Below are 26903 nucleotides of genomic sequence, written 5' to 3'. Positions count from 1 at the left end.
AATCACACAAAGTTGAATTGGATGGAATAAAAATATTTTTTTTATTCTTGGTACTGAACATGGCAGACATATGCTTTAATTATAGAACAAGTGGAGAACACATAATGGCAATGCTAAAATGTTGTATTAAAAGAAATGGTACACTGGTTTTCATGTATATAATTTGTGATCAATTCAACACAGAGTTAAAACACCGAAGCAACTGTAAAGTACAGCATAACTCAAGACTAAACAAAATAAAACTGCCCTAATAGAATTACAAAGCTGTTATACATACATGCATGCAAAACTGAACTGGGATCCCATTGTTGCTACAGCCTGCTGTCTGAGAATGAGCTGTACAAACAACCCCAGTCAGTGAGGACATCAGTTATTCTCCATGGTTCTCACTCTGAGTCACAGCTGAATGGTACGTAGAAACTGACATAGGAGTCCTTTCATAACTTGCATTCCTTATGGGAGAGGACACTTGGGGGGAGGGGAACAAAATGGAGGGTTGGGTCTAAGTTTTCTAGCCTTACAAAAAAGCTGAAAGAAACGCTCAAACAAAAAAACAACTGTGTTCTGTTTAGGGCTGAAACTTTTTGATAGCACCACACCAAACGATTACAATATGAACAGTACATTTCTAAAATAGACAATGCTTGGACAAGTGAAATTAAATTTATTTTATTACCAAGTGCCTCAATGTGCAGTTCATGCCTTTCAAATGTACGATTATTGGGATTTGATTTGAACAAATCTATTTCATAGTTTTGTGAGCTTTTGTGTGGATTTTGCCGAAGCTGTTTGTGTGTTAAGCAGGGCCTCAGCCAAAAATTGCCTACTTTGTAGGTAGATGAACAAAAGTTGTATCATCAAAAAAGTTGGGTGCCCCATATATATCTTATTTGGATCTCAAAAAGAAAAAAAAATATGAAAAAAAAGTAGTTTGACTTATTATCCACAGTTGTTCTATTTTGAACCTGCATAATGGAATTAACTTGGGTCTAATATGTAACCACATTTCCAAATGTTGGATAGGGTCTCTGTTTTTTAAATTTCAACTTGCTGCAAACAATTTTGCTGTGTAAATGCTCTTAAAATCAGAAAGACACCTAATAACTTTGTCTAAAAGCAGGCTTTACACAAAGTCTGCTTAGTATTCCTCTTCATCATTATCGTCATCTACGTTGTCAGCACCCACTTCTTCGTAATCCTTCTCCAAAGCGGCCAAATCTTCTCTGGCCTCTGAGAACTCTCCCTCCTCCATTCCCTCTCCAACATACCAGTGGACAAAGGCTCTCTTGGCATACATGAGATCAAACTTGTGGTCAAGCCTGGCCCAGGCCTCAGCAATGGCGGTGGTGTTGCTCAACATGCACACAGCTCTTTGCACCTTAGCAAGGTCTCCTCCAGGAACCACAGTTGGAGGCTGGTAGTTGATTCCCACCTTGAAACCTGTGGGACACCAGTCCACAAACTGGATGGTACGTTTGGTCTTGATGGCAGCAATGGCTGAGTTGACATCTTTGGGTACAACATCACCACGATACAGAAGACAGCAAGCCATGTATTTACCACGACGTGGGTCACATTTCACCATCTGACTAGCTGGCTCAAAGCAGGTGTTAGTGATGTCAGCCACAGATAGCTGCTCATGGTAGGCTTTCTCAGAAGAGATCACTGGGGCGTAGGTGGCCAGAGGGAAGTGGATACGAGGATAAGGCACCAAGTTGGTCTGGAACTCTGTCAGGTCAACATTCAGGGCTCCATCAAAACGCAGGGATGCTGTGATTGAAGACACAATCTGACTAATAAGCCTGTTCAGGTTGCTGTAGGTTGGTCTCTCAATGTCAAGATTTCTGCGGCAGATATCATAGATGGCCTCATTGTCCACCATGAAAGCACAGTCGGAGTGCTCCAGTGTGGTGTGGGTAGTCAAGATGGAGTTGTAAGGCTCTACTACTGCTGTAGAAACCTGGGGTGCCGGATAGATGGCAAACTCAAGCTTTGACTTTTTCCCATAATCAACAGACAGCCTCTCCATTAGAAGAGAGGTAAAACCAGAGCCGGTACCACCACCAAATGAGTGGAAGATGAGGAAACCTTGCAGACCAGTGCACTGATCAGCCTGAAAATCACATATTCATATATGTTAAAATAACCAAATACTAATATGCAAGCACATTACCAACTTGTGACCTTAGCTCTCGTAGACTCACCAGTTTACGTGTTCTGTCCAAAACAAGATCTATGATCTCTTTGCCAATGGTGTAGTGACCACGGGCGTAGTTGTTGGCAGCGTCTTCTTTTCCTGTAATCATCTGCTCAGGGTGGAATAGTTGACGGTAGGTTCCTGTGCGCACCTCATCTGTAAATTAGCAATAAATTAACAAAACAAATAGACAAAAAACACACACACACACAGATATATATATATATATATATATATATATATATATATATATATATATATATATATATATATATATATATATATATATATATATATATATATATATATATATATATATATATATATATATATTGACAAGTATAATTAACATTAAAACTTAACATTAAAATACTCTAGCATCACACTAAATGATGGCACAAGGAAACTTACAACATCTAAGCCGGGTGATTAATTATTTGTGCATATTTAAACTGTGCTAATAAATAAGAAAAATGCAAAACACTCTCAAATTCTCAAATACCCATATATATCTTTCAAATATGTAAAAAATATCTCTCACTTACCAATGACAGTGGGCTCAAGGTCGACAAAGATGGCCCTGGGAACGTGTTTTCCTGCCCCTGTCTCACTAAAGAAGGTATTGAAGGAATCATCCCCTCCAGTGGTCCTGTCATTTGGTATTTGTCCATCTGGCTGGATTCCATGTTCCAGACAGTACAGCTCCCAGCATGCATTACCAATCTGAGCCCCAGCTTGGCCCACATGAATGGAGATGCACTCACGCTGCAAATACAGCAATAAATGTAACTTTACTGAAGCATACTGGTTTCTATAGAGTTAGACATAATTACAAAAAATCACCCTAAATATAAAAGAGAAACTTTGTATGTCAAACTAACAAACTCACATCTTACCATATTTTTTGTCTCTCGTCTGACGTTCAGGTATCAGAAAAAGGATAGTGTTGGAAATGCCTGTTGTACGCTGCTTTTATATACAGCACGTACAGCTATAATATACAGTGTTTTAACCTGAGATGAAATCAGAGAGCTTTACTTGTGAAACCAGGATAAGATCGCCCATTTCACAAACACACACACAATGCTAAAGGAGGTCACCACCCTGCTCATTATGTGTGGTGTTTTGTTCCTGTGTGTGTGCACCTCAAATTTCAGAAGGCGGAAGCAAAACCACAGATTCAGAGGTTGGGAAGTTGGATCCTGAAAACAAAAAGTCTGTTGGCTTTGAAGTTATGTTTTTGTATTGAATTATATGGAATCAAACAGAACGGAGAAAAGGTCTTTGTCAAAGAGCAGAAATATAGGTCCTCAACATTATCGTTTTAATGTTTTAAGTTTCCAATAAGAGCAACTTGAATAATCTGAACCTAAGCATTTGATCAACAAGATGACTAATATTTAAGTATCCTAAATCTTTATTATAGTTTGAAGTGGTACTTCAAGTGTGAAACCTCTCCAAACATTTTCTGACTTTTAAGGTTCCTAAAGTGGAATAAAATACATGTGAAATGCCTCATGGGACCCTAGGTTGTATAACGTACAAAAGACAATAATGACCTTTTTATGTTCTGTCAAAACCAAATTCAACAAAATAAAATAAAGAGGTCCAAGAACACCTAAAGTTTTACTTTGATTAATTTAAAAAATAATGCCTTGCTGCTGAAATGTGCTATACAAATAAATAATAATAAATTTAAATTCCTTATGTCCTGTGTTTATTATTTGGCCAAAAGCTAAACTTAGTAAACTACCATGGTCTTGAAGGCAGGTTTTTAAAACAAGTCAAATTACTTTCAAGATCAGGATGCATCCACATTACTGCTACTTTAGACTACATGGGGCTGTTGACTCAGCAAGAGCCTTTGTGTCTGACAAATCACTGAAAGTGTCTCCGGTTAATAAAAAGCTCAAGCCGTTGTGAATGAGCACTGAAAAAATAGCTGAATGTTTCGAAGTCTTCTGGTGAAAAAGATAAGGGGGCAATGTCACCTTAATGTAATTTGAATGTCATTAAGATATACATTTTAACAGAACACCCTAATAAAGACCCCACAAAATGGTAAAAAAAACAAACAAACAAAAACAGAAACACAGAACCTACTTTTTCCGTTGACCATATTTATCCCCCACACTAGCCTCCTAGAGGTGTTGGTTCAGTCATAAATCTCTGATTGACTTCCACTGTGTAAAGTCCATCGGAAATAGAAGCTTTGAAGTTGTCTAATCATGCCTCCTTTTAGTTCATGGACTGTAAAGCTTTCGTTGCAGTAGTGAATGCACTGTTTGCTTAACAATGTTATGTACAAGACATTCTGCATAGGTAAACAGAAGCTACTGCCAGCCAATTCCTTCTTACACTGGCCAAAGTTCTCTTAGATAATGTTCCTCATTTCTGTTCCTTACAGTGAACACAAGAATAAAGGAAAGTTCCAGAAATTTCTGCAGGTGTTTAGATATTCCTCTTTACCTAACTTGTCATGTAGGAAGAAGATTTGATTGACTCTTTCACTCTTGCTGTTTAATGTTTCTTTATAAAAGTTTCTTTAAGCCTGTTGGGGAAAGATATTTTGGTTGCTAAATGTGTAGACAGTTGTCAAAACACCCTAAAAAATACAAGTGGCAATGACCAGACTTACATAACATAATTGTAAATTTAACATAAATTTAATGCTATGCACTGCAACATAAGCATAACCAACACAAAGGGATCAAGCTGATAAAATGCTGAATCGCTGTTAAGATTATGCATAAGGGACGTGCTGTGGTGGCGTAGGGATAGCGCGACCCATGTTTGGAGGCCTTGAGTCCTCGACGAGGCCGTCGCGGGTTTGATTCCCGGACCCGGCAGACATTTGCCGCATGTCTTCCCCCCTCTCCTTTCGCCTTTCCTGTCAGCCTACTAAGGGACACTAGAGCCCACAAAAAGACCCCCGGTGGGGGGGAGATTATGCAAAACATTTCTGCTTATTTTACATTTTATATCCCTACTGTTTTCTAATAGTTAAGTTATTAACGATGCTCCTGTTAGTAAAATTACAACCACATAAATTATTAATCAAATCATCAGGAACTTAAAAGACAAAGGATAAATTGCTTTAGCAACAAGTCAGTAACTTTTGGACACTGGCCTCTTGTAGCATCAAAGGACAGTCTGGCGCTCAACAGGAAGTAACTGGATTAGACAGGAGAGACTTGTGATAAAGTAATTTTCTTCCTTCAAACCACATTTTCAAATATTTGGGATGTCTGGGAATCTGTGTAGAAAAGAAATAGTGAATTCTTCACATAAGGGCTGTGTTATGCCAGCATTGAAAAATATTGAGACTATTTGTGTGAGGTTGCTCCTTTTCAAAGGGAGTCAGCTCACTCACAGCTCTGCCTGAAAATGCTGCATTATTGACCAAAGAAAGAATGAGATTAAAATGCCCAGTGATCCAAGAACATTTTGATAATAAACAATATTTTCTCCAGCATGACAGAGCATGTCACAGTCATCATATCTGTGAAACACAAGACTCCCTAGATTTTGATCTGTATTGAGAACATTTTGATGCTAAAATGTTTCTTCCAACAAGACTGTGAAATCTGTGAAAGTTCAGTTTATTTTCTCCGTCTCAAAACGTTTGACTATGACTGTGGATTGCACATCAAACTTCTGTTTACACAAACTACGACCTCTAGTGTTCACAATTTCAAACAAAAAAAATTGTTTTCAATGCCAGTTTGAAAAAGTTTGAGTAAGTCCTGCCCTGCGCCCTATTCAATATGCTCCGTGCATGCATATCTGGCTCCTTGCGCTGCTGGTTATTCCAACTGCGACCCCTAGTGTTTAACAAGCCACACTGCAAATACGATTAAATATCAGTTGTTGCTTTTTTTTTTTTTTAAATACAAGGTTAGATCTGATTTTGGTTTTCATTTATTTATTTTTTCCCGAGGAATGAGTGAAAGAGTTTGGGTGAGGACTAAAATATTTAGAAAACCGACCTCAAAACAACCTCTGCGTGCTGGAAATGCACTTCCACGTCAACTTGACAGATAGGTGTGGCATGCATCTAAGCAGTTTGTGGCAGCTCTTGACTTCACCTACCTTGAAAAACTTACTCCCCAGGACCACGAAGGCCGCTGTGAGACGCTACGAAAGCAAAGCTCAGACTGAAAAAGTCCTCCTTTTTTTGGTTACTCTTTTAAAACCATGGTAAGTATAATCCTGTATGCATGGTTCAGAGAAATTTTCACTCCAGAGTTTTGTTTGTATGATATCTTTTAAGAATTTGGATAAATCGTGCTAAATTGATACAACAGTCCTGAAGTGCATCCTAGTGTGGCCTGCTGAAGCAGGACTCCTCTGTCAGAAATAGAGACTGTCAGTAAAAGCTGAGCTGGCTGTGAGAGCAGGTGCTGATGTCTTGTCTATATTGTCATTACCAGGTAATTGAAAAACATCCAATATATACAAAAATATCTATTTGCATTCCCAACTCTACTTAGAAGCATTTATTTTAAGTGAACCAAAATAAAATATGCTTGTTTCTATGAAGCAACATTTTTAAAAACAAGGTATCATTGTAGAAGCAGTGTAGTTAGATAGGTGATGAGAACTTGTTAGGTGACAAACCAATTGCAACTAAGACAATGCAAATAACCTTGTAGAACAGGAAATGCTTCTTCTGGGTTAACTGGAATATGTTTCTCTAGCAGCTTTAATAATTAAAATAAATACCATTTTGCAATTGTAGAAGAATGTATTTATGTCTGTTTAAGTTAGCCTATCTAGCAGATAAACTTTAGTTATTTTATTGTTTTAAATGATTTTTTCTCCATATTTTTGCCCTCTGTGTTCTGTTTGAACTGTGTAATGTAAACACAGCTTGTTAGAGACTGAATTGGTGTAAAAGACAAATGACATAAGTGTTTACTGAGTACACTGGAGTTGTATGTTTGCCCTGACAAAAAAAATAGATGCATAACATTTAGTTCCATTGTTGTTGGTGTAGTAATTTTTGATAATATAAATGTTAAAACTGTAGAGTTGGATGGAAAAAATTCAATCCTCATTTTGACCAGTTAAAACCAGCTGTTTCTCACCCAATTCCCATTTGATTACTGTTGATTATGATGTTAAAAAAAATTACCCATTCAGCCTGATTTCATAATAAATTCAAAACAGGGAACTTTACTTTGGAAATTGTGTGTAATTAGCAGCTGTTACCATCAGGAGTAACAAGGTCCTCTGAAATCAGCACTCCAAATGAGAAAACTGTCAACCACAACCTTAAACTCCAGTATGACTACCATCAGTTTAAAACCTATTGATAGAGGCAACAGGTACAGGTTCTGTTGTAAATAGCAGCTAGCATGGTTACCAACCATATCAGTTGACATATCCTACTGTTCCATCATTTCATCATCTGATGAAATCAGATGATGCAGCCAGTTGCAGCAGCATAGGTTAGGTGGAGGACCAATTGGAATTAAACTGTCTGGTTTAACTCGTCGTTGCTATACTGAGTTTTATTCAAATTTGTAATATATTTTGACTGAGACATTTTGTCTCAAATGTAGCAAGAATCAGGTCAACATGATTAAAATGACATAACAGTGCTTTAATTCTCACCATAATAATTTAGGATTTAAGGTGTTTTGGTTATTTTCTGGTGCCACATATGCATTTTAGTCTGAAACATAATCCTGAACTAAGCTTTATGTTGGGCAAGTATAGAGTAATATGCCTCCAGCCTCAATACTTATTTTCTCAGAATGTATCTCTGACAAATATGAAGTCAGAGACACAAGGGAGGAGAGACAGAGAGATACTCTCCAGAGTCTTATCAGTTCAGAAAGAACATATCAGTTCTGACATGGTCAGTGACATGAAGGATATGATTCTGCCAGACATTGACTGTTGCGTTGCACGGTTTTGAAAACTAACTTGTTGTTTTCAAGAACCGGATTCCAAAGTCGGTTTTGCTGCACCTTACTCATGACTTCAAAGAACCGGATTGTGTCTTTTGCAGCCACACCTCCAAAAGGTCTACTTGTCTTTAAAAGGTTAACAGTAGTAGACAGTTTTGTTTTTTAATCTATCTCTGCATTACTTACTCATACTTGTGGGGTGAGGTGTTTTTCTTATTTTAAACCCTCATAGTTTTGAGAAACCCTTTTTGTGAATAGGATTTAAAATTCTATTTGGCAATGACCAATGTTTCGAAGGCTGGCAGTCTGTGTTTACAGCTATGTGTCAGGTTAGTAGGAGTTAACAAAAATAACTCTGCTAAGCTGAAACCTCTGCCAAGTCATGCAGGAGAAAAGGATAAAGTATCTGTTCATCTTGAACTTTTAGTTTAGTTTAACATAACAACCACAAACAAACTGCAACATGATTCCTTCAGATTTTATATGTCTCACCACCAGTACTTCAGAACTGTGAAGTAGAAGGTAAAATATGTGTGGTTTTCAAAATGAAAATGATAAACATACAATTACCCCTCAAAGTCATTTGTACATCTAGGGACTGATTTTGCTCTTGCAGGGTCAAATGTTCTTTTTATTCAATGATGATGTATTACATGATGCTCCAAAGCTTAGAATATTGTTTTATGTGAAACTATATCTATTTGAAAACAATGCATCTGTTTACTTGCAATTTCACACTCATGCAAAAATATTTTGAGTTATAGATACCTCAGGTATTGTAATTTTCTTTTCATGTATAGCAAGAAAGAATCAACTTACTTCCAAAAATGGTTGAAATTAAGAAAATATGAGTCTACATTGTAAAATTGCTAAATTATATTGAAGAGACATGAAGCGTGACTACACTAAGCTTGCAGGATGACCACTACCCACACTGACTGTCAACTGTCATCCACTATCTGGTCAGTAGGAAGGAAAGGTTGGGCAACATGTAAAAAATAGCAGCATAGTCCTGAAAAAAGGTAGAACAGCTGTCAGTTGAATGTGACAGAGTCCAGAGTTCTGGGTAGTTTACTTTGAATTGTTTGTAATTTATGGCACAATATTGAAATCTAGAGCCAAATAAGAATGCTAAAAGGTGCTTCTTTGGTTAGTAACACCACCTACAATTGTCAAGAACAGAGAATATGGTCAGACTTCCTGTACCCATACAAGGCTCATCATAAATATGTTCCTTTTTTCATTATGGACATTAAATAGGTAACGAGTGGCAAATTGGTTTAAATAATTTGAATGTTTCCAGGCCTGCCACATGACAAGTGTCCATTAGCAACTGCTAATATGTGGTGTGAGCTCAGCCGCTGTATCTGCCAAGAAACAGGCACGAGTTCACACCCACTTGTAGCATCTACTGTACATGAAATCTAGGGACATCTTCAACCATGATGATCATCTTGGTTTTGCTCCCACCTAGTGGCTGAAATACATAATAACACTATTTCAAGCCTTTTGAAGTTGCTCATAATGTCTTTATTCTGTTGCAGCGTGAATGCATCTCTGTCCATGTGGGCCAGGCGGGTGTGCAGATGGGGAACACCTGCTGGGAGCTCTACTGTCTGGAGCATGGTATCCAGCCAGATGGCCAGATGGCAAGCAGTTCCCCCACAGGTCCTGATGACTCCTTCACCACTTTCTTTAGTGAGACATGTGCTGGGAAATATGTCCCAAGGGCAATTTTTGTTGATCTGGAGCCCACTGTCATTGGTCAGTATTTTTTTTTTTCCATATAGAAAGTACATTTTTGGCAATTGTTTACTTCTTTTCTTGAGATACATAAATGTCAAATTGAATGTATGAAATGTATGAAAATTTAGCTATTTTTCACTGATGAGATTGATCTAACACTCATACGTTTATTTTTCTAAATTATCAGATGAAGTGAGAACAGGAAAATACCGTCAACTCTTCCATCCTGAAAAGCTGATCTCTGGAAAGGAGGACGCTGCAAACAACTATGCTCGAGGTCACTACATTATTGGCAAAGAGATTATTGATCCTGTCCTGGACAGCATCCACAAACTGGTAAGGCACTTGAATCATATTTTTATTTAGACCTAACCTCTGAGAAAATTACAGAATTAGTCTGTCAATGATCGTATCCAATCAGACTCAGCAACAAATAAAATAAGCTCTTAGAATGGTTTGATTAGTATTTATGTTTCTGCATCTACAGGCTGATCAGTGCAGTGGTCTCCAGGGATTCTTGGTATTCCACTCTTTTGGTGGTGGAACAGGTTCTGGTTTTACCTCTCTGCTCATGGAAAGACTCTCTGTTGACTTTGGCAAGAAGTCCAAACTTGAGTTTGCAATCTACCCGGCACCCCAGGTTTCTACAGCAGTAGTGGAGCCTTACAACTCCATCTTGACTACCCACACCACACTGGAGCACTCCGACTGTGCTTTCATGGTGGACAATGAGGCCATCTATGATATCTGCCGCAGGAAGCTTAATATTGAATATCCCACCTATACCAATCTGAACCGCCTTATCAGCCAGATTGTGTCCTCAATCACAGCATCTCTCCGCTTTGATGGAGCCCTGAATGTTGACCTGACAGAGTTCCAGACCAACTTGGTGCCTTATCCTCGTATCCACTTCCCTCTGGCCACCTATGCTCCAGTTATATCTTCTGAGAAAGCCTGCCATGAGCAGCTATCTGTGGCTGAGATCACAAATACTTGTTTTGAGCCAGAAAATCAGATGGTGAAGTGTGACCCACGTCATGGTAAATATATGGCCTGCTGTCTGCTCTATCGTGGTGATGTTGTACCCAAAGATGTAAATGTAGCCATTTCTAATATTAAGACCAAACGCAACATCCAGTTTGTGGACTGGTGCCCCACAGGTTTCAAGGTGGGGATCAACTACCAGCCTCCAACTGTGGTTCCTGGAGGAGACCTTGCTAAGGTGCAAAGAGCTGTGTGCATGCTGAGCAATACCACCGCCATTGCTGAGGCCTGGGCCAGGCTCGACCACAAGTTTGATCTCATGTATGCCAAGAGAGCCTTTGTCCACTGGTATGTTGGAGAGGGAATGGAGGAGGGAGAGTTCTCAGAGGCTAGAGAAGATATGGCTGCTTTGGAGAAGGATTACGAAGAAGTGGGTATTGACTCATTTGAAGAAGAGGAGGAAGACGATGAATATTAAATAAAAAGCAAAATAATGTTATTTATTAAAGAATGGAACCCACTTCTTGCATAGTTTGAAATATTTGGTTTGTATTAATCACTATTTTAAACTGCATCTTGACCTCTTTTTATTGTCCCAGTGAAGTTCTGTTTTTTAAGGTTTGGCTGGATTTTTATTTATATCAGAACATTAAAACATATGAATTTTATTTTTGACTTTGTGGTTGCTCAATAAATACTAATGGCAAAGAAAATAATGTGTTTGTGTTTGTACTACATACTCATAGTCTTTAATGGCTTGCCTTTAAAGCCCAATCACAATCAAAGGCTTTCCCTCTTTAAGTCTTTAGCCATAGACATTCAAGTTGAGTTTAGGTTTTGTGGCATAACAATTTGACATATTTAAATAAGTATTTGCATCTGTGAACAAATTTACTTAATATCTTACATTAAGCATTAGCTAGGCATTTCGTCTAGCATTATTAAACTTAATTTATTAATTATTCTCAAGTTAAAAATAAGCTATAATATATCTATTTAAATTGCAATTTATGTCTACGGTAACTGGGAGGAAAAATTATAAATGTGAAGATTGTGGAGAGAAAGAAAATGTTGAACAAGCATTAATGAATTGCATATATCAGCCTGAAAAGGAGAGATTAAGAAACATAACAAGGACATGACATGAATGAGGGCTTAAATGAGTATTGGTAACTGAATACCAATATTCAGTTGGTATTCAGTTACCAACTGAATATTGGTAACTATTGGTAACTTTAATTTAAATTATTGCTCATTTTAGATTAAAGAGAAAATAGAATTTAATGTATGTAAGTAATGTTACTACACACTAATGTACAGTAGGTGGGGTACTCATCTGAAAGTTGCTTGCGATCTGCCATAATAGAAGAGAAGAAGAAGAAGTTGTTGGTAGTTGCTCGGCAACTACAGACGCTTTCCCCGCTTCCGGAAATGCGTGGCTGGGAGGAAAAATGGCGTATAGCCCACTGCATATTCCTCTTATATGTGTGGCATCAACGCGTTTGTTTAGCCCTTTCTTTTTGTCTATTTCCTTCGCTTTTGCATTACAAACAATAAATTCTGAAGATGTGTTCAGTGCGAGCCGCACGACTTCAGTGTCAATCTCTGCAGCAAAGGATCTTCGGTGAGTTTATTGTCCTAGCTTGTCAGAAATGCTAAATTGAAGATTGTCGCTTTTTCTTTACTAGTTGGTGTTTACTTTGATTTGTACGTCATTATTTGGCAACAGTCTTCGACTTTTAAGTGCGTGTTTATCTCGTGTCTATCAAGCATCCATGAGCGTATTCGAGCCCTCTTCTTCGTGTATCGAGCGATACACGATTCCATTAAAAAGTTGTTAATTTTATCTCTTTCTACCTATAAGACTTACAAACCCTTTTAACGTGTATGCCTACATAGGTTAACCATACATCATTGTGCTGTATGGCTTTATAGACCTTAATCTAAACCTAGTCTTAATTCGTCCCTAAACTAGTAAAATTGCCTGCAACAGTTGACATCTTTTTTTTGTTTGTTTTTTTTGTCCATCCTGTATTATTCAAAGGGTGTAGTATTCGATCAAACCTAATCTTATGATTTGTAAGAACACTATAAGCAAAATTTAGACTTAATCTACAATAGGTATAATTGTAAAGTTAGTACTAAAATGTATCTGTCTATATATTCTTTACATATCAGGTACCTTTTATATGATGTAAACCCACCTGAAGGGTTTAATTTGCGAAGAGATGTATACATCCGCATGGCCTCACTGGTCAAGACTTTGAGGGAAGAAGGGGATGACTGGGTATTGGTCCTCCCCCCTTGGGGTCGACTCTATCACTGGCAAAGTCCTGATATCCACCAGATTCGTATCCCATGGGGAGAGTTCTTCAGCCTGACCAGCCTGCAAGCCAACATACCTGTTATTGAGTATGAGGAATTTATTGCTGGTGAGAACACCATTCTGCACATTTAAACATTTTAATCTACTGTTAATGTAAATGTCAACTCCTGTGTGCCAAACAGAACTTTTTCCCTTTTTCAATTTAGAAAATGGAGGCCCTTTCATAGACCAGGTGCTTGTGCTACAAAACTATGCTGAGGGATGGACTGATGGAAAATGGGAGGAAAAAGTGGATGAGCGTGCATGCATTGAGAAGCTACTGTACACCAAGGATAAACAGGGCTACTACAGGTAAAAAATTAATACAATACAGGTAAAATTTTTATAGTCCATGACCAAGACGTTATTTGTGTGATATACACCAGCTTGAGACCACAGTAGAAGTAATAAAGAATAAATGTCAAGTAAATTAATTTATTTTGATGAAATGTTTAATCAGACATGTAGAAACAAGCTCTTTTTCTGCACTATTCTGTGTTTCTGCAGGGGCTGGTTTTGGGGCTACGAAGAAACAAGGGCTCGAAATGTGACATGTTTATCAGCTCAAGGCCATGCATCCATCATGGCCCCAGTTCTTCAGAAAAACTTCACAGCAATGTAAGTCCGCAAATATATTTCACATTCCGCAAACATAAATACTTTCTGAAATATCATATACCATTATACAATCTTAATCCAAAAAAATGATAAAACCCAAAGAAAAGTAAATATTGAAGTATATTGGATATAATGATAGAAATCATAATGCCCAAATACATTGCTAATTATTACTTATAAAGCATGGGTGAATCAGTTTTGTTTAACTTGAAATACTTCTGCGTTACATTTACAGTTAAATTGTTGAAACTATGTCATGTTTTCACTCCAGTCAGTTTTCCAGAAATCAGAATCCTCCAGTTTTCCTTGACTGACATATCAGTAATCAGCAGCTAAATACAGTTTTTTTGTTGTTGTTTTTTTTCTTTTTTTATTTATCACATGTACTCTATCAAATACTGAGAACGATTAGATGCAAAATTCCTTGAAAAGTAACCTATCCCTATCCTTTGTTTGTGTCCAGGGAAGAATGATCTGAATTCTTTGTTGTTTTAGTGTGGTGTGTCTCTCTTTGTTCTCTTTGACTTTACTGCAACTCAGATTGTTGTGACGTTTTTTTGTTTTTTTTAGCTCAGTCATGCTTGACAGAGCAGAGACTCTCCTACATGATCACTATGCTGGAAAAGACTATTGGAATGCAAGTAGCACTACCTCTGTATTAGACATTTTGGTCTTCAAAAGGTAGATTTTTTGTTTCTTTTTTTCCTTAATAACAATTTAGGTTAATGTTGACCTATCCTGAGGTATTGTTGTTCTCTCTCTGAGAAAGAACATGTAACCTTTATTTGCATGCTAAAGGATGTTTTCTGTTAGATGATGCAGAGATATTTATATTTCCTTCACTTCATTTAGACCCGGCGCAGCATGGTTTTTGCCAAGCACCTGCGACTCATAGGGGATGATTTCAGAGCAAAATATCTGAACTCCACAGATGACACAGACCGTACACTATATAATGAAAACTGGACCCGCATGAAAGTGAGTCATTGTGAACCCCATTATAGCATAACTGCTTCTTAGAAAACTTTATGTTATAAAATGTTTGCCATATAACCATATTCACAACCTTGTGGGGAATATATTTGTCTCTTTCAAGTAGATGGATTATATAATGTACTGAACTATTTAATAACCACTACCCTGTTTGACAAGAAAACAGAAGTAATGACTGTATGGGATGGACAATTAGCAATACAAACAGAAACCAGCTAAATATATTTTATCTCAACCAGTTAAAAAAATACTAAAAGAAACAAATCTTTGTTAGAGTATATTTTTTTCACAGCTTTCAATCTACAATAATCCCATTTGATCAAATTTTAAAATCTCAATAAAACTCCATCTGATGCTCTCATGATGGTTGAAGCAGTAAAGTCCCATTCATGCTAACAATTTTTAGCATTTAAGAACATTTGGAGATCTCAGTTGGAGATCATTTTAGATCATCAATACTTCTTTTCCTAGTTGATGATGAACAATAAGATATTTCCCATCCTAGTTTAGTTATCTCATTGCTTATTGAACCAACAAATTCTGCCATTAGAGGGGGTGTCAAATCGCAGCACTGAGATTTCAACACAATCCTTGTGCTAAAAAATATCCTGATTATATAATGCCTTTTAAAAGGAATTATGGTTTTTCATATTGTTTCATATACACAACAAATGTCAGTATGTATTTTGTTATGATAAAGCCACACAAAATAATGTAGAATTGTGAAGTAGAAGGAAAAAGAAATACCCAGAGAAATAGTGCAAAACTCTTGAAAAATATTGGCAGCATCATGTCGAAGGTGTGCCTTTTTATTAGCAGACCTAGCTTAATGTAACATAAGTCTATATTGTTACTCTACATAACTGTTAAACACAGATTGACAAACACAGTTATGTTAAACATGTAACTGTGTTTAACATAACTGTTAAACAGTGTTAACTGTGCTAACACAGTTAACACTGTCTTAACTGTGCTCTACATAAACACACTTATGTAGAGCAGAACTAGCCATAATTCAACAATTTAAACTTGTTCCTTTAAATTCCTATCAGTCCAAGCCTGGCTCTGCTATAGGAGGTCCATATATTGGGGTTCATCTTCGCAGAAAGGACTTCATCTGGGGTCACAGAGATGATGTGCCCAGCCTGAAAGGGGCAGCCAAAAAGATACGCAGTATGATGAAGAAATATAAGCTTCAGACAGTGTTTGTTGCAACTGATGCAGATGGAGAAGGTAATGGCAGACCAGCTTATATTGAAAGAAATAAATCTATCAAAATAACGTGTATTTGTGTCATTCATTTGTGCATTACCAATTGCTTTCGGACCTGTGTTCCTAAATAGTATTTCTACTAACTGTGTTTTGTTTTTTCTGATTACATGCAAAATTTTATCCACTAGCCTTTTAGATCATGTTTGATTCAACAAGCAAATACATCCCATAAAAATTCTAAAGACAACAGAACAAGCAAAGTGGTAATGATCTTATTATTCATGTAGAACTGAGAGAGCTGAAGAGATTGTTGCCAGACATGGTGCGGTTTGAGCCATCCAAAGAGGATCTGGAGCTGCTCAGAGATGGAGGAGTGGCTATTATTGACCAGTGGATATGTGCTCATGCAAGGTAATTTCCTTTGATAGGTTGTACTTTACTTTTATTTTGTTTGTTTTAGAGCTTAAAAAACTGTAGACACTTTCAAATTCCTTCCTAGTAACCTAGATAATTCAAACAACTTTGAAATGAGGCAGTGTAACACTTTTTAAATATTCAGACACATATACAGACCCGCCAACCTTTCATTTTACCAGAAGATATAAGCAAATTACATGTTCATTTGAAGCCTTTTTTAATGTGATTGGCAAGGTGTTAGACCTCACATTATTACTATGCATTTTTTTTTAACTTGTATTAGCAATAATACTGAGGTTTGACCAATTCTAAAACTTGGAAAACATTATTGCCAGATCAGGTGTTTAATAAGAGTTGAATTCCTCTCCATTACAGAACTAAGTGAAATGCAGTCATAGTTTGGAATGTTTTTTATGTCAATGAGATCACATTACTTTTCACTTGTTTTTTTCTTTTATTTAATAGCTAAAGTAGTGTTGGTAGTATACTAACAATTGTAGGTATATTGCACATTTAAATTGTTGATTATCAGCATTATGGTCACATTGCAAATGGCAGGCTTTAAGCTAAAACACATTTTATAAATACTGCATGTAAAACTAAAACGTACAGTTGGTGAGTTGCGACTGGTAAGATACTGAATTACCTTGTTACTTGAGAGCATTGTTTTAGGACATTTGATAAGTTTCTAAATCATTGTGTTACACTAGACCAGTGTATCAGGATATAAATAGTTAGCTCATAGTCTGTACTGAGATCTTTCAGTCACATTTTCAGAACATCAGTAAAAATCACCCAACATGATAAGCTGGTCAGGGTAGGGTGACTCATGCTGTTTCTGACAAGTGACATTCTCAAACACCTTTATAGTCTTTTGTTCCTCTGTTTGCTGTTTCACAGTTTTGCTAAATTTATATCTTTAATTGTTTGTTTCCAGGTTCTTCATTGGGACATCAGTTTCCACCTTCTCTTTTCGGATTCATGAAGAAAGAGAAATCCTGGGGTTCAATCCCAAAACCACGTACAACCGATTCTGTGGAGACTCTGAGAAACAATGTGAACAGCCCACACACTGGAAAATTGTGTATTAACTTTACCTCCACCTCTTCTGAAGCACAAGTGCCAAAAGCAGTATTACAACTGACAGATTTCTGAAAAAAGATCTGTTTGGGAATTTTCCATGGTTTCAGTGTTAGATGGCCACTGTGTTTGAACTTTATGCTTAAAAGGCTCAGGCTCTGCTGCTCAACAGTGTAGACTTCAGAAATTTAATTTGTATATATTTTTATTTACATCGATGGTCTGTGAATCATTCATGAAAGGGTATTGTATTTAATGCATTATATTTCTAACTCACAAGTGGAGTGAATAATGTTAAGTGGAGACTGACACTAGTGTATGACTGTATTTGAGTTAGATTTGATATTATCAAAAATGTTTCTTACTGTTTAAAAATTCTGAAGAATTTTAAGAATTATGTACAAAAAAATCAAAAGCACATCAAGAGGAAGGAACCTAAGCTTGCTAAGTGTGAAGATCCACCATTCAATAAAGATTTGTTTACAGAAAGTGTATATGCATAACTGAAATATTTTTTTTATTTTTTTTTTATTCTTAAAAAAGCAATGTAAATCAAAGGATTAAAGATTAGGTATGCTTTTTTTCTAGGCAGATAGTTAAACTTTATAGCACTATCAATTAGACATGTTACCTTCAGTTGTAATTTTTTTTAAATGAAAAAAATCTTGTATAAATCATGACATTATCATGATATATACATGATGTGACGTTATCACAAAAGTACTGAGACGTAGTTCATAAGATGAGCTTGACAGATGTGCACTTCTGCCAGGTGATTGCTAATTGCTGCTACTGCTAGTCAGAAGCAACTGTGACCGGGGAGGAGTGCTCTGTGAGGCAGAAGCTTGGCTTGAGACTGCTGCTCCCAGAGGAGCTTTGTAGAAATAGACGGTTCTTTGTGAGAGCAAGTGCCCAGCCACAGCTGAATGGCTACCATGAAAGATTCAAGGATTTCTTAGACATGCATGAAAGAATCGAACCAAATAAAAGCATGTATATTTTTGATGAGGGAATAAAATATAAACCTCAAAGACATTGATTTTTTTGTAATATCCCTATTTTAAAGGTCAGGCTGAATCCTCATCAGGAGTCTTGGAAAATGACCCTCTTGCATAAGGTGTTTTAACTAAACCTTCACCTTTATGTTTCACCACATGGTATTAGCAGGACTGAAAGAAAACACTATAGTTACCTTGGTGACGAGGTCTCAACCTTTTACAAAACAATGGCCACATGTCACCTATAACCCTGTAAGGCCCAACAGTGAAGTTTTCTTTTGCTTATGTAGCTAAGCTGCTGTAACCTCTAATGATAAAAGGAAAGAATGTCTTTGTCTTTCGGCCTACCGGGCTGCTCCTCTTTCTGGAACTCTCTTTGACATAAAGTAAAAGCTTAGTGCAAACACACTCATAGTTACGTGTCTTTGTATAAGGAAATGTGAAACTTGAAAAAAATTTTCCATTTGGCTTTTTATTCTGAACTCTTATCCTAGTCTTTGTATTATTGTGGACTCTTATTCTAAAACAGCTGTCATCATTTACTAGACAAGGGAATTGTTGGGAAGGAAAAAAAGTCTCAGTTACTTATCCCAGTGGATTCTCCTAGTTTCCAGTGTAACTAATCCCAGTGGAGAAATATACCTTCTCAACAACAGCTTGCAAAATGATAATGTGTATTTGATGCTGCCACCCCACACTATAGCTCCAAGACTACGTTGTGGCAGCCTGGTTAAATCCAGCCCATGGTCCTACAGTATTTGCTTCATACAGAGTGTCTGGGCTCTTGGCTGTTGAGAAACGATTGCTTCCTGGAGGCATGGACTGTGTTGAGGTTTTAAATTTTACCCAATTACTAACGTTTCTCCCGTGACAAATGTAACGTGCCAGTTTGATCGTAAGAAATTTAATGGAAATTGTCTGCAGTGTAAACAGCTGTCCTCCACCGCGAAGAGAGAAGCGTGGTCAACACAGACTGAACCACTTCATTCACGTCCTCTGCTGCCATTTCTAAAACTACTGGCAGACTACAATCATAAAAGCAGCACTGAAAATTAATGAAATTGTTCACAACTTCTCCTTCTGTTTGCTAATTAGCCTCGTAAAGAAAATCTACCGGAGACAATCCAAGTCAAGGGGAGAAAGCTCAGAATGTGCTGCAAGTGAGAATTCTTTTTGAGTGGAATTGCATAGGAAGGCAGTGGCCAGGCTAACGTTGTTATAGTTAAAGATATCTTTCTCTTGATGAAATCCCACAGATTCTCTGAGGTATCAATTCCCAGATTATTTAAGCAAGAAGTGATATTATTGGCATTATGAACAGGTTCCAAGTTGTGATGGCAAATTAAATAAGCATCTACAAACTATTGAATATTCATTCTGGTGAGGCTTGGTTAACTGGTTAAAGATACTATTTGAAAATGACAACCTACATGCAGATATGAAACATACATTTCATAAAGCCCACATTTCTGTATTAAAACAGATTTTGTTATGTGTATGATGTAATATTCTAATCTAAAATATCCCATTTTCATTAGGTGTAACTGGATGCTCGACATAGTGAACAGAAATAAAGGCTTAGTGAATTAAGTTTAGAAAAATGTGCCTCTTAATAATATTCTAATTTATTTAATATGAGTGTATTTATTTATTTACTTTGACATACCATCTTAATTCTTCAAAATCTGTTCGCTGTTAAGTTAATTCTTGTTCAAAATAATAATGTTGAGTAGAATTACATCTTGCTTCACTGTATTTGTGGCACCTTTTAACCCTCACATAATGATATCAGCATAAAAAAACCGGTCTATCTACCTTAGTGACGGATGACTTTTTGATGTTTTGCAAAGCAAAGGTGTCATATGACCTCTGTAACTCCACAAGGCCCTACCCTGAAGCTTCCAGTTGCTCTTGTTGTTGCAGAAGAGCTGAAATGAAAAGAATGTCTTTTTTGCTCAGCTTGTTTGACAGCTGCTCTTTTACCAGCATTAGATAAAACTTCAGAGCAGCGTCACATTGTTATACAACTTCTGTTTAAGGAAACGTGGTTCAACTTAAATTACGTGCTTTCCATTTTGTTTTTCCTTTTTCTGAAATTCTGCCTTTTTTCTTTATATAGTTGGCTACTCCATTTCTAAATACTTTCTTCTTTTTGTCAGTTACCTTACAGTGATTTAGTGTTTGTGTATCTTGTTTCTTAGCTATTAAGGAGAATTGATTTGTCCCAGTGGATTCTTCCTGTGATAATGTCTGACTAATTCCTCTGGAGAATTTAGTGTCTCAACAACAGCCTACAAAATAATGGGACGTAACTTGATGCTTTTGTGCCACTTTTTACAATGTAGAGTAATAGCATGCTTGCCTTATAACTCCTCTTCTGTAATCTAAATTACACGTTACACATCTCCTTTCCCATGAGTCTGTTTTACCCATAGGCACTTGATTTTAGATTATATTATTTTACTTATTATTGCTTATATACATGTTATAAAGGGTTCTATAAATCTGCAATATAAAATCCCTTGATTCTAATTTAAGTAAGTTCTTAAAAGCTCCTGTACTTGTTCTGTCTTTCTAAGTATGTCTATTTGTTTGAGGAAGTAATGCAGGTTTTTTTCTTTTCATTGTTTAGAACACAGCAAGAGTACACACCCTTCTACAGATCTACTGGCACAAAGGAGGTGCTTGTCATTCTCAGGACAACTAAGAGCGTTTAATGAAGTGAGGATTGTCACGGCTTCAAGCACAGAGGGAACGTTTTGGGTTCTGAGCTTTAGATTGTACCTGTTTTGAGGGGAATTTTCTCAGTTTACTTTAGTTAACGACTGATGGAAAGGACATCTTGCTAGGGGGTTATCTCCTGCGGCAAGATGTCTTTATTAATGATCCCGTGGACTTCACACAGATAGCAAACAATTTAACTAATTTACAAGGACAACAGTGCTCAGGTAGGTCAAAACTATTTTTTATAATAAGTTGGATTATTAAGCAATAGCTTATGAATGTTTAGCACATGGATCAATTCTAAATGCTGATTTAAAAAAGAAGAAAACAAGAATAATTAACTTTCATTTATTTGTTTCTTAATTATGTTTTACTACTTTAAAATTACTTTGGTACTTGTGTTGAAAATGAATCAACGTACCTTTAGAGCAATCCCTAAAGGTTTAGGTTCAGATTAACTGGAAGTCTAAATGGAATTGTTAAAGAAAAAAAAACAAAAAAAAAAAAAAAAAAAACTTTAGCAAACGTTCCATGGATTATTACCGAATGGAGAAAAACAGGTTATGGAGAGGTCCAGAGAATTTTAATTTTTTTTCTCCTAAAATAAATGTCGGAGAGACATTACATCATGACAGGGAAAGCTGTTTGGCAAGGTTTGACTCTTAGAACAAATTCACATGACATTTTCTGAACATTTACTTATGAGATGGTTTGTTTAATTATGAAATTAAACTTTTACTCAGAAACTGAAATAGGAGTTCTTAAAATCCATAAAACCTGCTGCTGTTTATTTGCATTTCTGATGTTTTATATCTAATCAAATCTTTGTTTCACACAATACTATAAAACCTAATCTAATTTTATGGACAATTACATAGTTATTAAATTGTGGTCAATGAGCATTGGCAAATTGTTTCTGAGCTTGAGCTTGAAACACAATAACTTGGATTTAATGTTTTTCCTCAGATCCAAGTTCCAACTTCAGATGTAAATAAAAACAGTATTATTCTCCTCCAGCACTTGTTCCTTCAATATGGCCTCCTTCAGTTTGTTAATCAAGTAATATTACTCTTCAGTAAACAAATGGAAATACATTACCATAATAACTTATTTGTATTTACCTTTAACTAGCAGTTAAGCGGTACACAGTTAAGTACCAAGGTACTGGTACCAGAGTTTGAAAACCATTTAAATAGCTAATTGTGAATATATGCTTTGAATTTCAGTCCTGAAAAAATGTGTCCATCGTGGTTCTTCAGTATAAATATGTTGTAGCTGAAAACAGAACATACTGTACCAAGAAACAGTATTGCTACTGCTTTCTATAAACTTCCATTTATTTTAGCCTAAAAGTAACAATGAAAATGTCACTGAATCAATGTATATTTATCTTTTATTGATTTTTTTAGCCTCTCTGGTCCCATGGCGTTCTTCAGACAGCTGAAACTTCTTCTCTGGAAGAATGGACTGGGCATCATCAGACAGCCGGTGGGTGACTTTCCAATGTAGTGGAGGCTTTCACTTAGATATTCACATTAATAAAAAAAAAAATAGAGTAGGTCTCATGTAACTTTGTGTTCTGGAAATGAACGTAGATATAATTGATTGCCATTACTGATGCCTGCGATGTCATCCTAGTTGTGGTCCATGACTCTGATTGCCTGGCCTTTGATCATCTTCATCCTCATCGCTGTGACTCGGGACCATTTCCCTCCGATTGTAAAAAACACATGTGAGTATAAAACTGGAAAAAATAAAGCATTTCAGAGGCCCAAGCAAATCAAATGAAGGTATTGGAAAAGCAAATGTCATTAAATTGAGATCATGTGCAAATTCTAAAGGCAGAGGAGTGAATCAATGTTTTATTCTGTTTCTAGCCATTCTTTAAGGTAGATAACACATTTCCATCCTTCACCCCCAAAAAAGTATAAATAAATGTATCTTACGTATCTTATATCTCTAATAGCTTTTCAAGTGTTGCTGAACATGTCTAATCAAAAATATTTAAAATAAAACACAGGATTAGTGGAAATTTATCTTAAATCCTGGAAAGTCTTTATGAAGGACTTACTTAAAGCTGAGAAACCAGATTTAAAATGCATATGACTTCCTGAGCTGCTATTCAGTGTGGGACTCTGGATTGACATCTTAAAGGTCAATAGCTTGATGTTTCAAGACTTTCAAGTTTCTTAATCAGAGCAAACAAATGTCAGTCACCAACTCCTCTTAAGAATAAAGCTTGCTACACAACTGTTGACTTGCCATTTGTATGTTTTTATTTATTTAAATCCTTTGGGTATCTATACTAAAGAAAGGAGTGGCACACACATTCCTCTGAGTGTTCATAGTCAAATATTTTTTATGTTGAGGGAGAAAAATTATCGAGTATTTTGGTTACCAGGTACTGGAATGGTTCCATCTTAAAAACCCCACACATTATAGATAGATGGGGGTAATGAAGCAAACTGCATACTGCCAGTGTTCATGATCTGGATTGTAAATGTATTGCAAAATAACACCAGGGATAGAGTACATGCTTTCACATAAACAGCTGACCAACTTCCTTTTGCTTGTTCAACCTGGTGTAAAAAGATTATATTTAATAACAACACACACTTGGAACTTGATCATCTCTGTGGGTTTGTATACAAAAACAGAAAAAAAGGGGCGTGCTGTGGTGGCGTAGGGGATAGTGCGACCTACATTTGGAGGCCTTGAGTCCTCGACGCGGCCGTCATGGATTCGATTCCCGGACCCGGCAACATTTGCCGCATGTCTTCCCCCCTCTACTTCCCCCTTTTCTGTCAGCCTACTGTCATATAAGGGACACTAGAGCCCACAAAAGACCCCCTGGAGGGGAAAAAAAAAAAAGACATCAACTTTTGGACATATATATATATATATACATATATATATATATATATGTATATATATATATATATATATACATATATATATATATATATGTATATATATATATATATATATATATACATATATATATATGTATATATATATATGAGTGTGTTTACATCCATGGTCAGGAACGTCACAGGAAAAGCTAAAATGAAAGTTACATGTGGGATGTGTTGAAAAGGAGGCGTGGAGGAGTGAGATGAAGAAAAATCCAGGAACCTAACGGCTTTTTGATGCTTTCCGTTTTTTTCTTTTGTTTAAAGGTTATGTGATTTGTGATTTGTTTAGTTCTATCTACATTGTAAAATAACAAATACAAAGATTGCTTTCAAATCTATTTATGAATGCATAGTGTTTGTTCTTATGTGGCTTCCATGAGTTTTTCATTTTCTTCAATTAACTCCTCCTTGTGTCAACACTTTATTTACTCAGTAAAACTGGGCAGATAAAAGCAGATACAAGCTGTGACATTTCATGGAATTCAAGTTTTTCAGAAGTCACTTTTCTCTGGGTTTGACAATGTCTCACACAATCACTGTGACTGTCACTGAGAAAACACTATGAGCTACCTAGAATGAATACCAGGAAAGCATTGTTCCATGAATTTGGTGGTGATGGCTGGTTGACAGTAACTTGATCTTCACAGTCTTCACACGTCATTTTGTTTTCCATTGTACCAAAGCTGAGATTGTTTTCTTGACAAAAGGTGGTGTTGGTTTTGCAGTCAGGGGGATAAAAGTGATATAGCACTGACTCAATAGACTAAAACTTTTTATCCATAACATTGTTTCTCATGAAATGTTCTTTCAAAATGAAACATGAGAAATAAATAACTTCTAGAGTTTGTTACTAATATACTCATTAAAAGTTTTGCTTATAAACATCTACATCCAACTATAGCATTTTTCTAACTCTCTTCTAGGTTATGTTGGACCAAGGAACCTACCAAGCACAGGCTTTTTCCCTTTCCTGCAGACCCTTCTTTGCAACACAGACAGCAGATGTCACAACACATCCCGCCTGGAGCACTCAACTTCGTCAAAGTCATCAAGAAATCGAAGGTAATCTGTCTGTTACATTATTTTATCTTTACAAATGCGCTTTGTGTGCTTATCGCAAACTCAACTTTCATAGAAGAAACTAGCTCTGATCCTTTTTCACTGGCTACAGTTCTTTACTTATTGCTTCTGTTCTTTTTTCTGTTTTATTTCTTTTAGTTGTTTTTTTTTTTACATAAAGATTCATTTTTATTTAATTGATGAAGCAGAAAAATCAAGTTGCATGCCATTTGTTGGAATGAGAATAGCTGGTAGAAAAACTAGTTTGTGTTGTCGTTCAGATTGTCTGCATTACATTTGTGTCTAGCTATATAAAACGCCTGACCTTAGTTTTCCCTTAAAGACTGTTCTATAAGCAAACAAAAAATGCTGTTTATCTTTATCAATCAATCCTTTTTATTCAGACACAAACATGATCCATAATAATCAAAAATAAACAGAACAACAGCAAACAAGACAATAAATATGAAATAATTATTGATCATTGTCATATTTTTTTGAGATTTAGGTATATAATTCAACGGGAAAACTAGAAAAAAAAGTACAGTTTACAATTTGAATAACAAATATTATGCACAACACAGACTAGTATACCAGCTCTTGTTTTATGGCTCATTGATTACCCAGCTTGGGACACATTTCATTTAATTTATAGTCAATGCACAATACTTATGAGAAAATTGTCTTTCTGCTTCTTCAAAATATTTGTGGTGGACTTTCAGTGATTTGGGGTTGTTTATTGGCTGTGTTAACTAGCCAATGTAGAGATGGTGACAGTAGCACTGTTCCCATTACAAATATGCGCAAGACTTTGTCCATATTCCACTAATGTTGAAGAAATATCATTTCGCACGTGTGCCTGTGAATAGGAATGATTCATTTTATTGTTCTGAAAATCAATATACAACTCTGGTGTCATTTCATTTCATTATTTGTTTCACAGGTCTGCTCCTTTACCAAATACATCTCCATTGGCAAGTTTGATGCAAGGAAAGGAGTTTTTCAGCCAGGCTTTTCCCAGTGACACTCAACATGACCCTGCTAAGTTGGTTAAGTTCATGGAAAGCATTATTGGTATGTTATTACTTTACATACACTTATGTTTGTACTGTTTTTATTTCTTGTTATAATGAGGGTAATTACTCCGTTGGTTGAGATTTGCTTATACAGGAAAGCAGAAGTCTTTGGAATTTGACTTTATTATTTGGTATTCAGATTATTGTATTGACTTCGACATTCTCCTTGAACTGTGGATTTATATTTTAAAGGTTCATCTAACAGAGCCAACTATACAAATGTTCCTCTCATGGGTCCCCTCAACACCTCTCTGCCCGATCAGGTGAGTGTCTGCAAGTGTAAAGACAAGAAAATATCAGACTTGTGAACCGTTTGTATGTCTGCAGAAATACAACGTACATTCTCTTTAGAGGATAGATAAGCTAATGACAATAGAGACTCTAAAACTTCTGTCATTGGCTTGAAAGAGTGTAGAATGACTAAAGCTGGGTCTTCAGTCAAACCAGTGCATACAAGTCCTTGAGACAATAAATAGCATTTTTTTGTAACTCTGTAGAAATGTATGAAAACATGTAAAACTAATGGTCTGTTTCTAAGAGTTTAATTTGTTTCACTTAATTTTAATATATTAATCCAAAGTGTAACATTGGTGTAAGCAAA

The 26903-nt window shown here is 36.3% G+C and overlaps 4 protein-coding genes across 5 annotated transcripts in view; 3 read left to right on the top strand and 1 right to left on the bottom strand.

Annotated features, from left to right (window-relative positions):
- Window positions 1-22: 22 nt before the first annotated feature.
- LOC122840341 (tubulin alpha chain-like) lies at window positions 23-4317 on the bottom strand. Of its 2 annotated transcripts, none has more exons than XM_044132652.1 (4): window positions 3094-3237; window positions 2743-2962; window positions 2205-2353; window positions 23-2113 (listed from the first exon to the last, which is right to left on the bottom strand). In XM_044132652.1, exons 1-4 carry the CDS (start codon window positions 3094-3096, stop codon window positions 1139-1141), a joined length of 1347 nt encoding a protein of 448 aa, XP_043988587.1. In that variant the 5' UTR covers window positions 3097-3237; the 3' UTR covers window positions 23-1138. The 2 variants fall into 2 exon arrangements, with proteins under 2 accessions (XP_043988587.1, XP_043988589.1); XM_044132654.1 differs by lacking the exon at window positions 3094-3237 and adding an exon at window positions 4301-4317 and having other exon boundaries at window positions 34-2113.
- Window positions 4318-6292: 1975 nt separating this feature from the next.
- LOC122840171 (tubulin alpha chain-like) lies at window positions 6293-11558 on the top strand. The gene is made up of 4 exons (XM_044132396.1): window positions 6293-6397; window positions 9660-9879; window positions 10049-10197; window positions 10349-11558. The coding sequence occupies exons 1-4, from the start codon at window positions 6395-6397 to the stop codon at window positions 11321-11323; spliced, it is 1347 nt and encodes a 448-aa protein (XP_043988331.1). The 5' UTR covers window positions 6293-6394; the 3' UTR covers window positions 11324-11558.
- Window positions 11559-12212: 654 nt separating this feature from the next.
- On the top strand, window positions 12213-18195 carry pofut2 (protein O-fucosyltransferase 2). Its single transcript, XM_044132314.1, has 9 exons — window positions 12213-12469; window positions 13024-13277; window positions 13378-13522; window positions 13718-13828; window positions 14399-14465; window positions 14681-14806; window positions 15874-16054; window positions 16321-16444; window positions 17388-18195. The coding sequence occupies exons 1-9, from the start codon at window positions 12297-12299 to the stop codon at window positions 17539-17541; spliced, it is 1335 nt and encodes a 444-aa protein (XP_043988249.1). The 5' UTR covers window positions 12213-12296; the 3' UTR covers window positions 17542-18195.
- A 2648-nt stretch (window positions 18196-20843) lies between these two features.
- The window catches only part of abca12 (ATP-binding cassette, sub-family A (ABC1), member 12), a 66717-nt gene continuing 60657 nt past the window's right edge, over window positions 20844-26903 (top strand). The window contains exons 1-5 of the mRNA XM_044131716.1: window positions 20844-22740; window positions 22891-22984; window positions 25091-25229; window positions 26170-26300; window positions 26495-26565. Of these exons, the coding sequence (XP_043987651.1) occupies window positions 22675-22740; window positions 22891-22984; window positions 25091-25229; window positions 26170-26300; window positions 26495-26565 (501 nt within the window). The 5' untranslated portion in view covers window positions 20844-22674. The remainder of the gene's footprint in view (window positions 22741-22890; window positions 22985-25090; window positions 25230-26169; window positions 26301-26494; window positions 26566-26903) is intronic.

The sequence above is a fragment of the Gambusia affinis genome, linkage group LG11 (genome assembly GCF_019740435.1).
Source record: "Gambusia affinis linkage group LG11, SWU_Gaff_1.0, whole genome shotgun sequence".
NCBI lineage: Eukaryota > Metazoa > Chordata > Actinopteri > Cyprinodontiformes > Poeciliidae > Gambusia > Gambusia affinis.
This window is presented reverse-complemented; position numbering and strand designations above follow the sequence as displayed.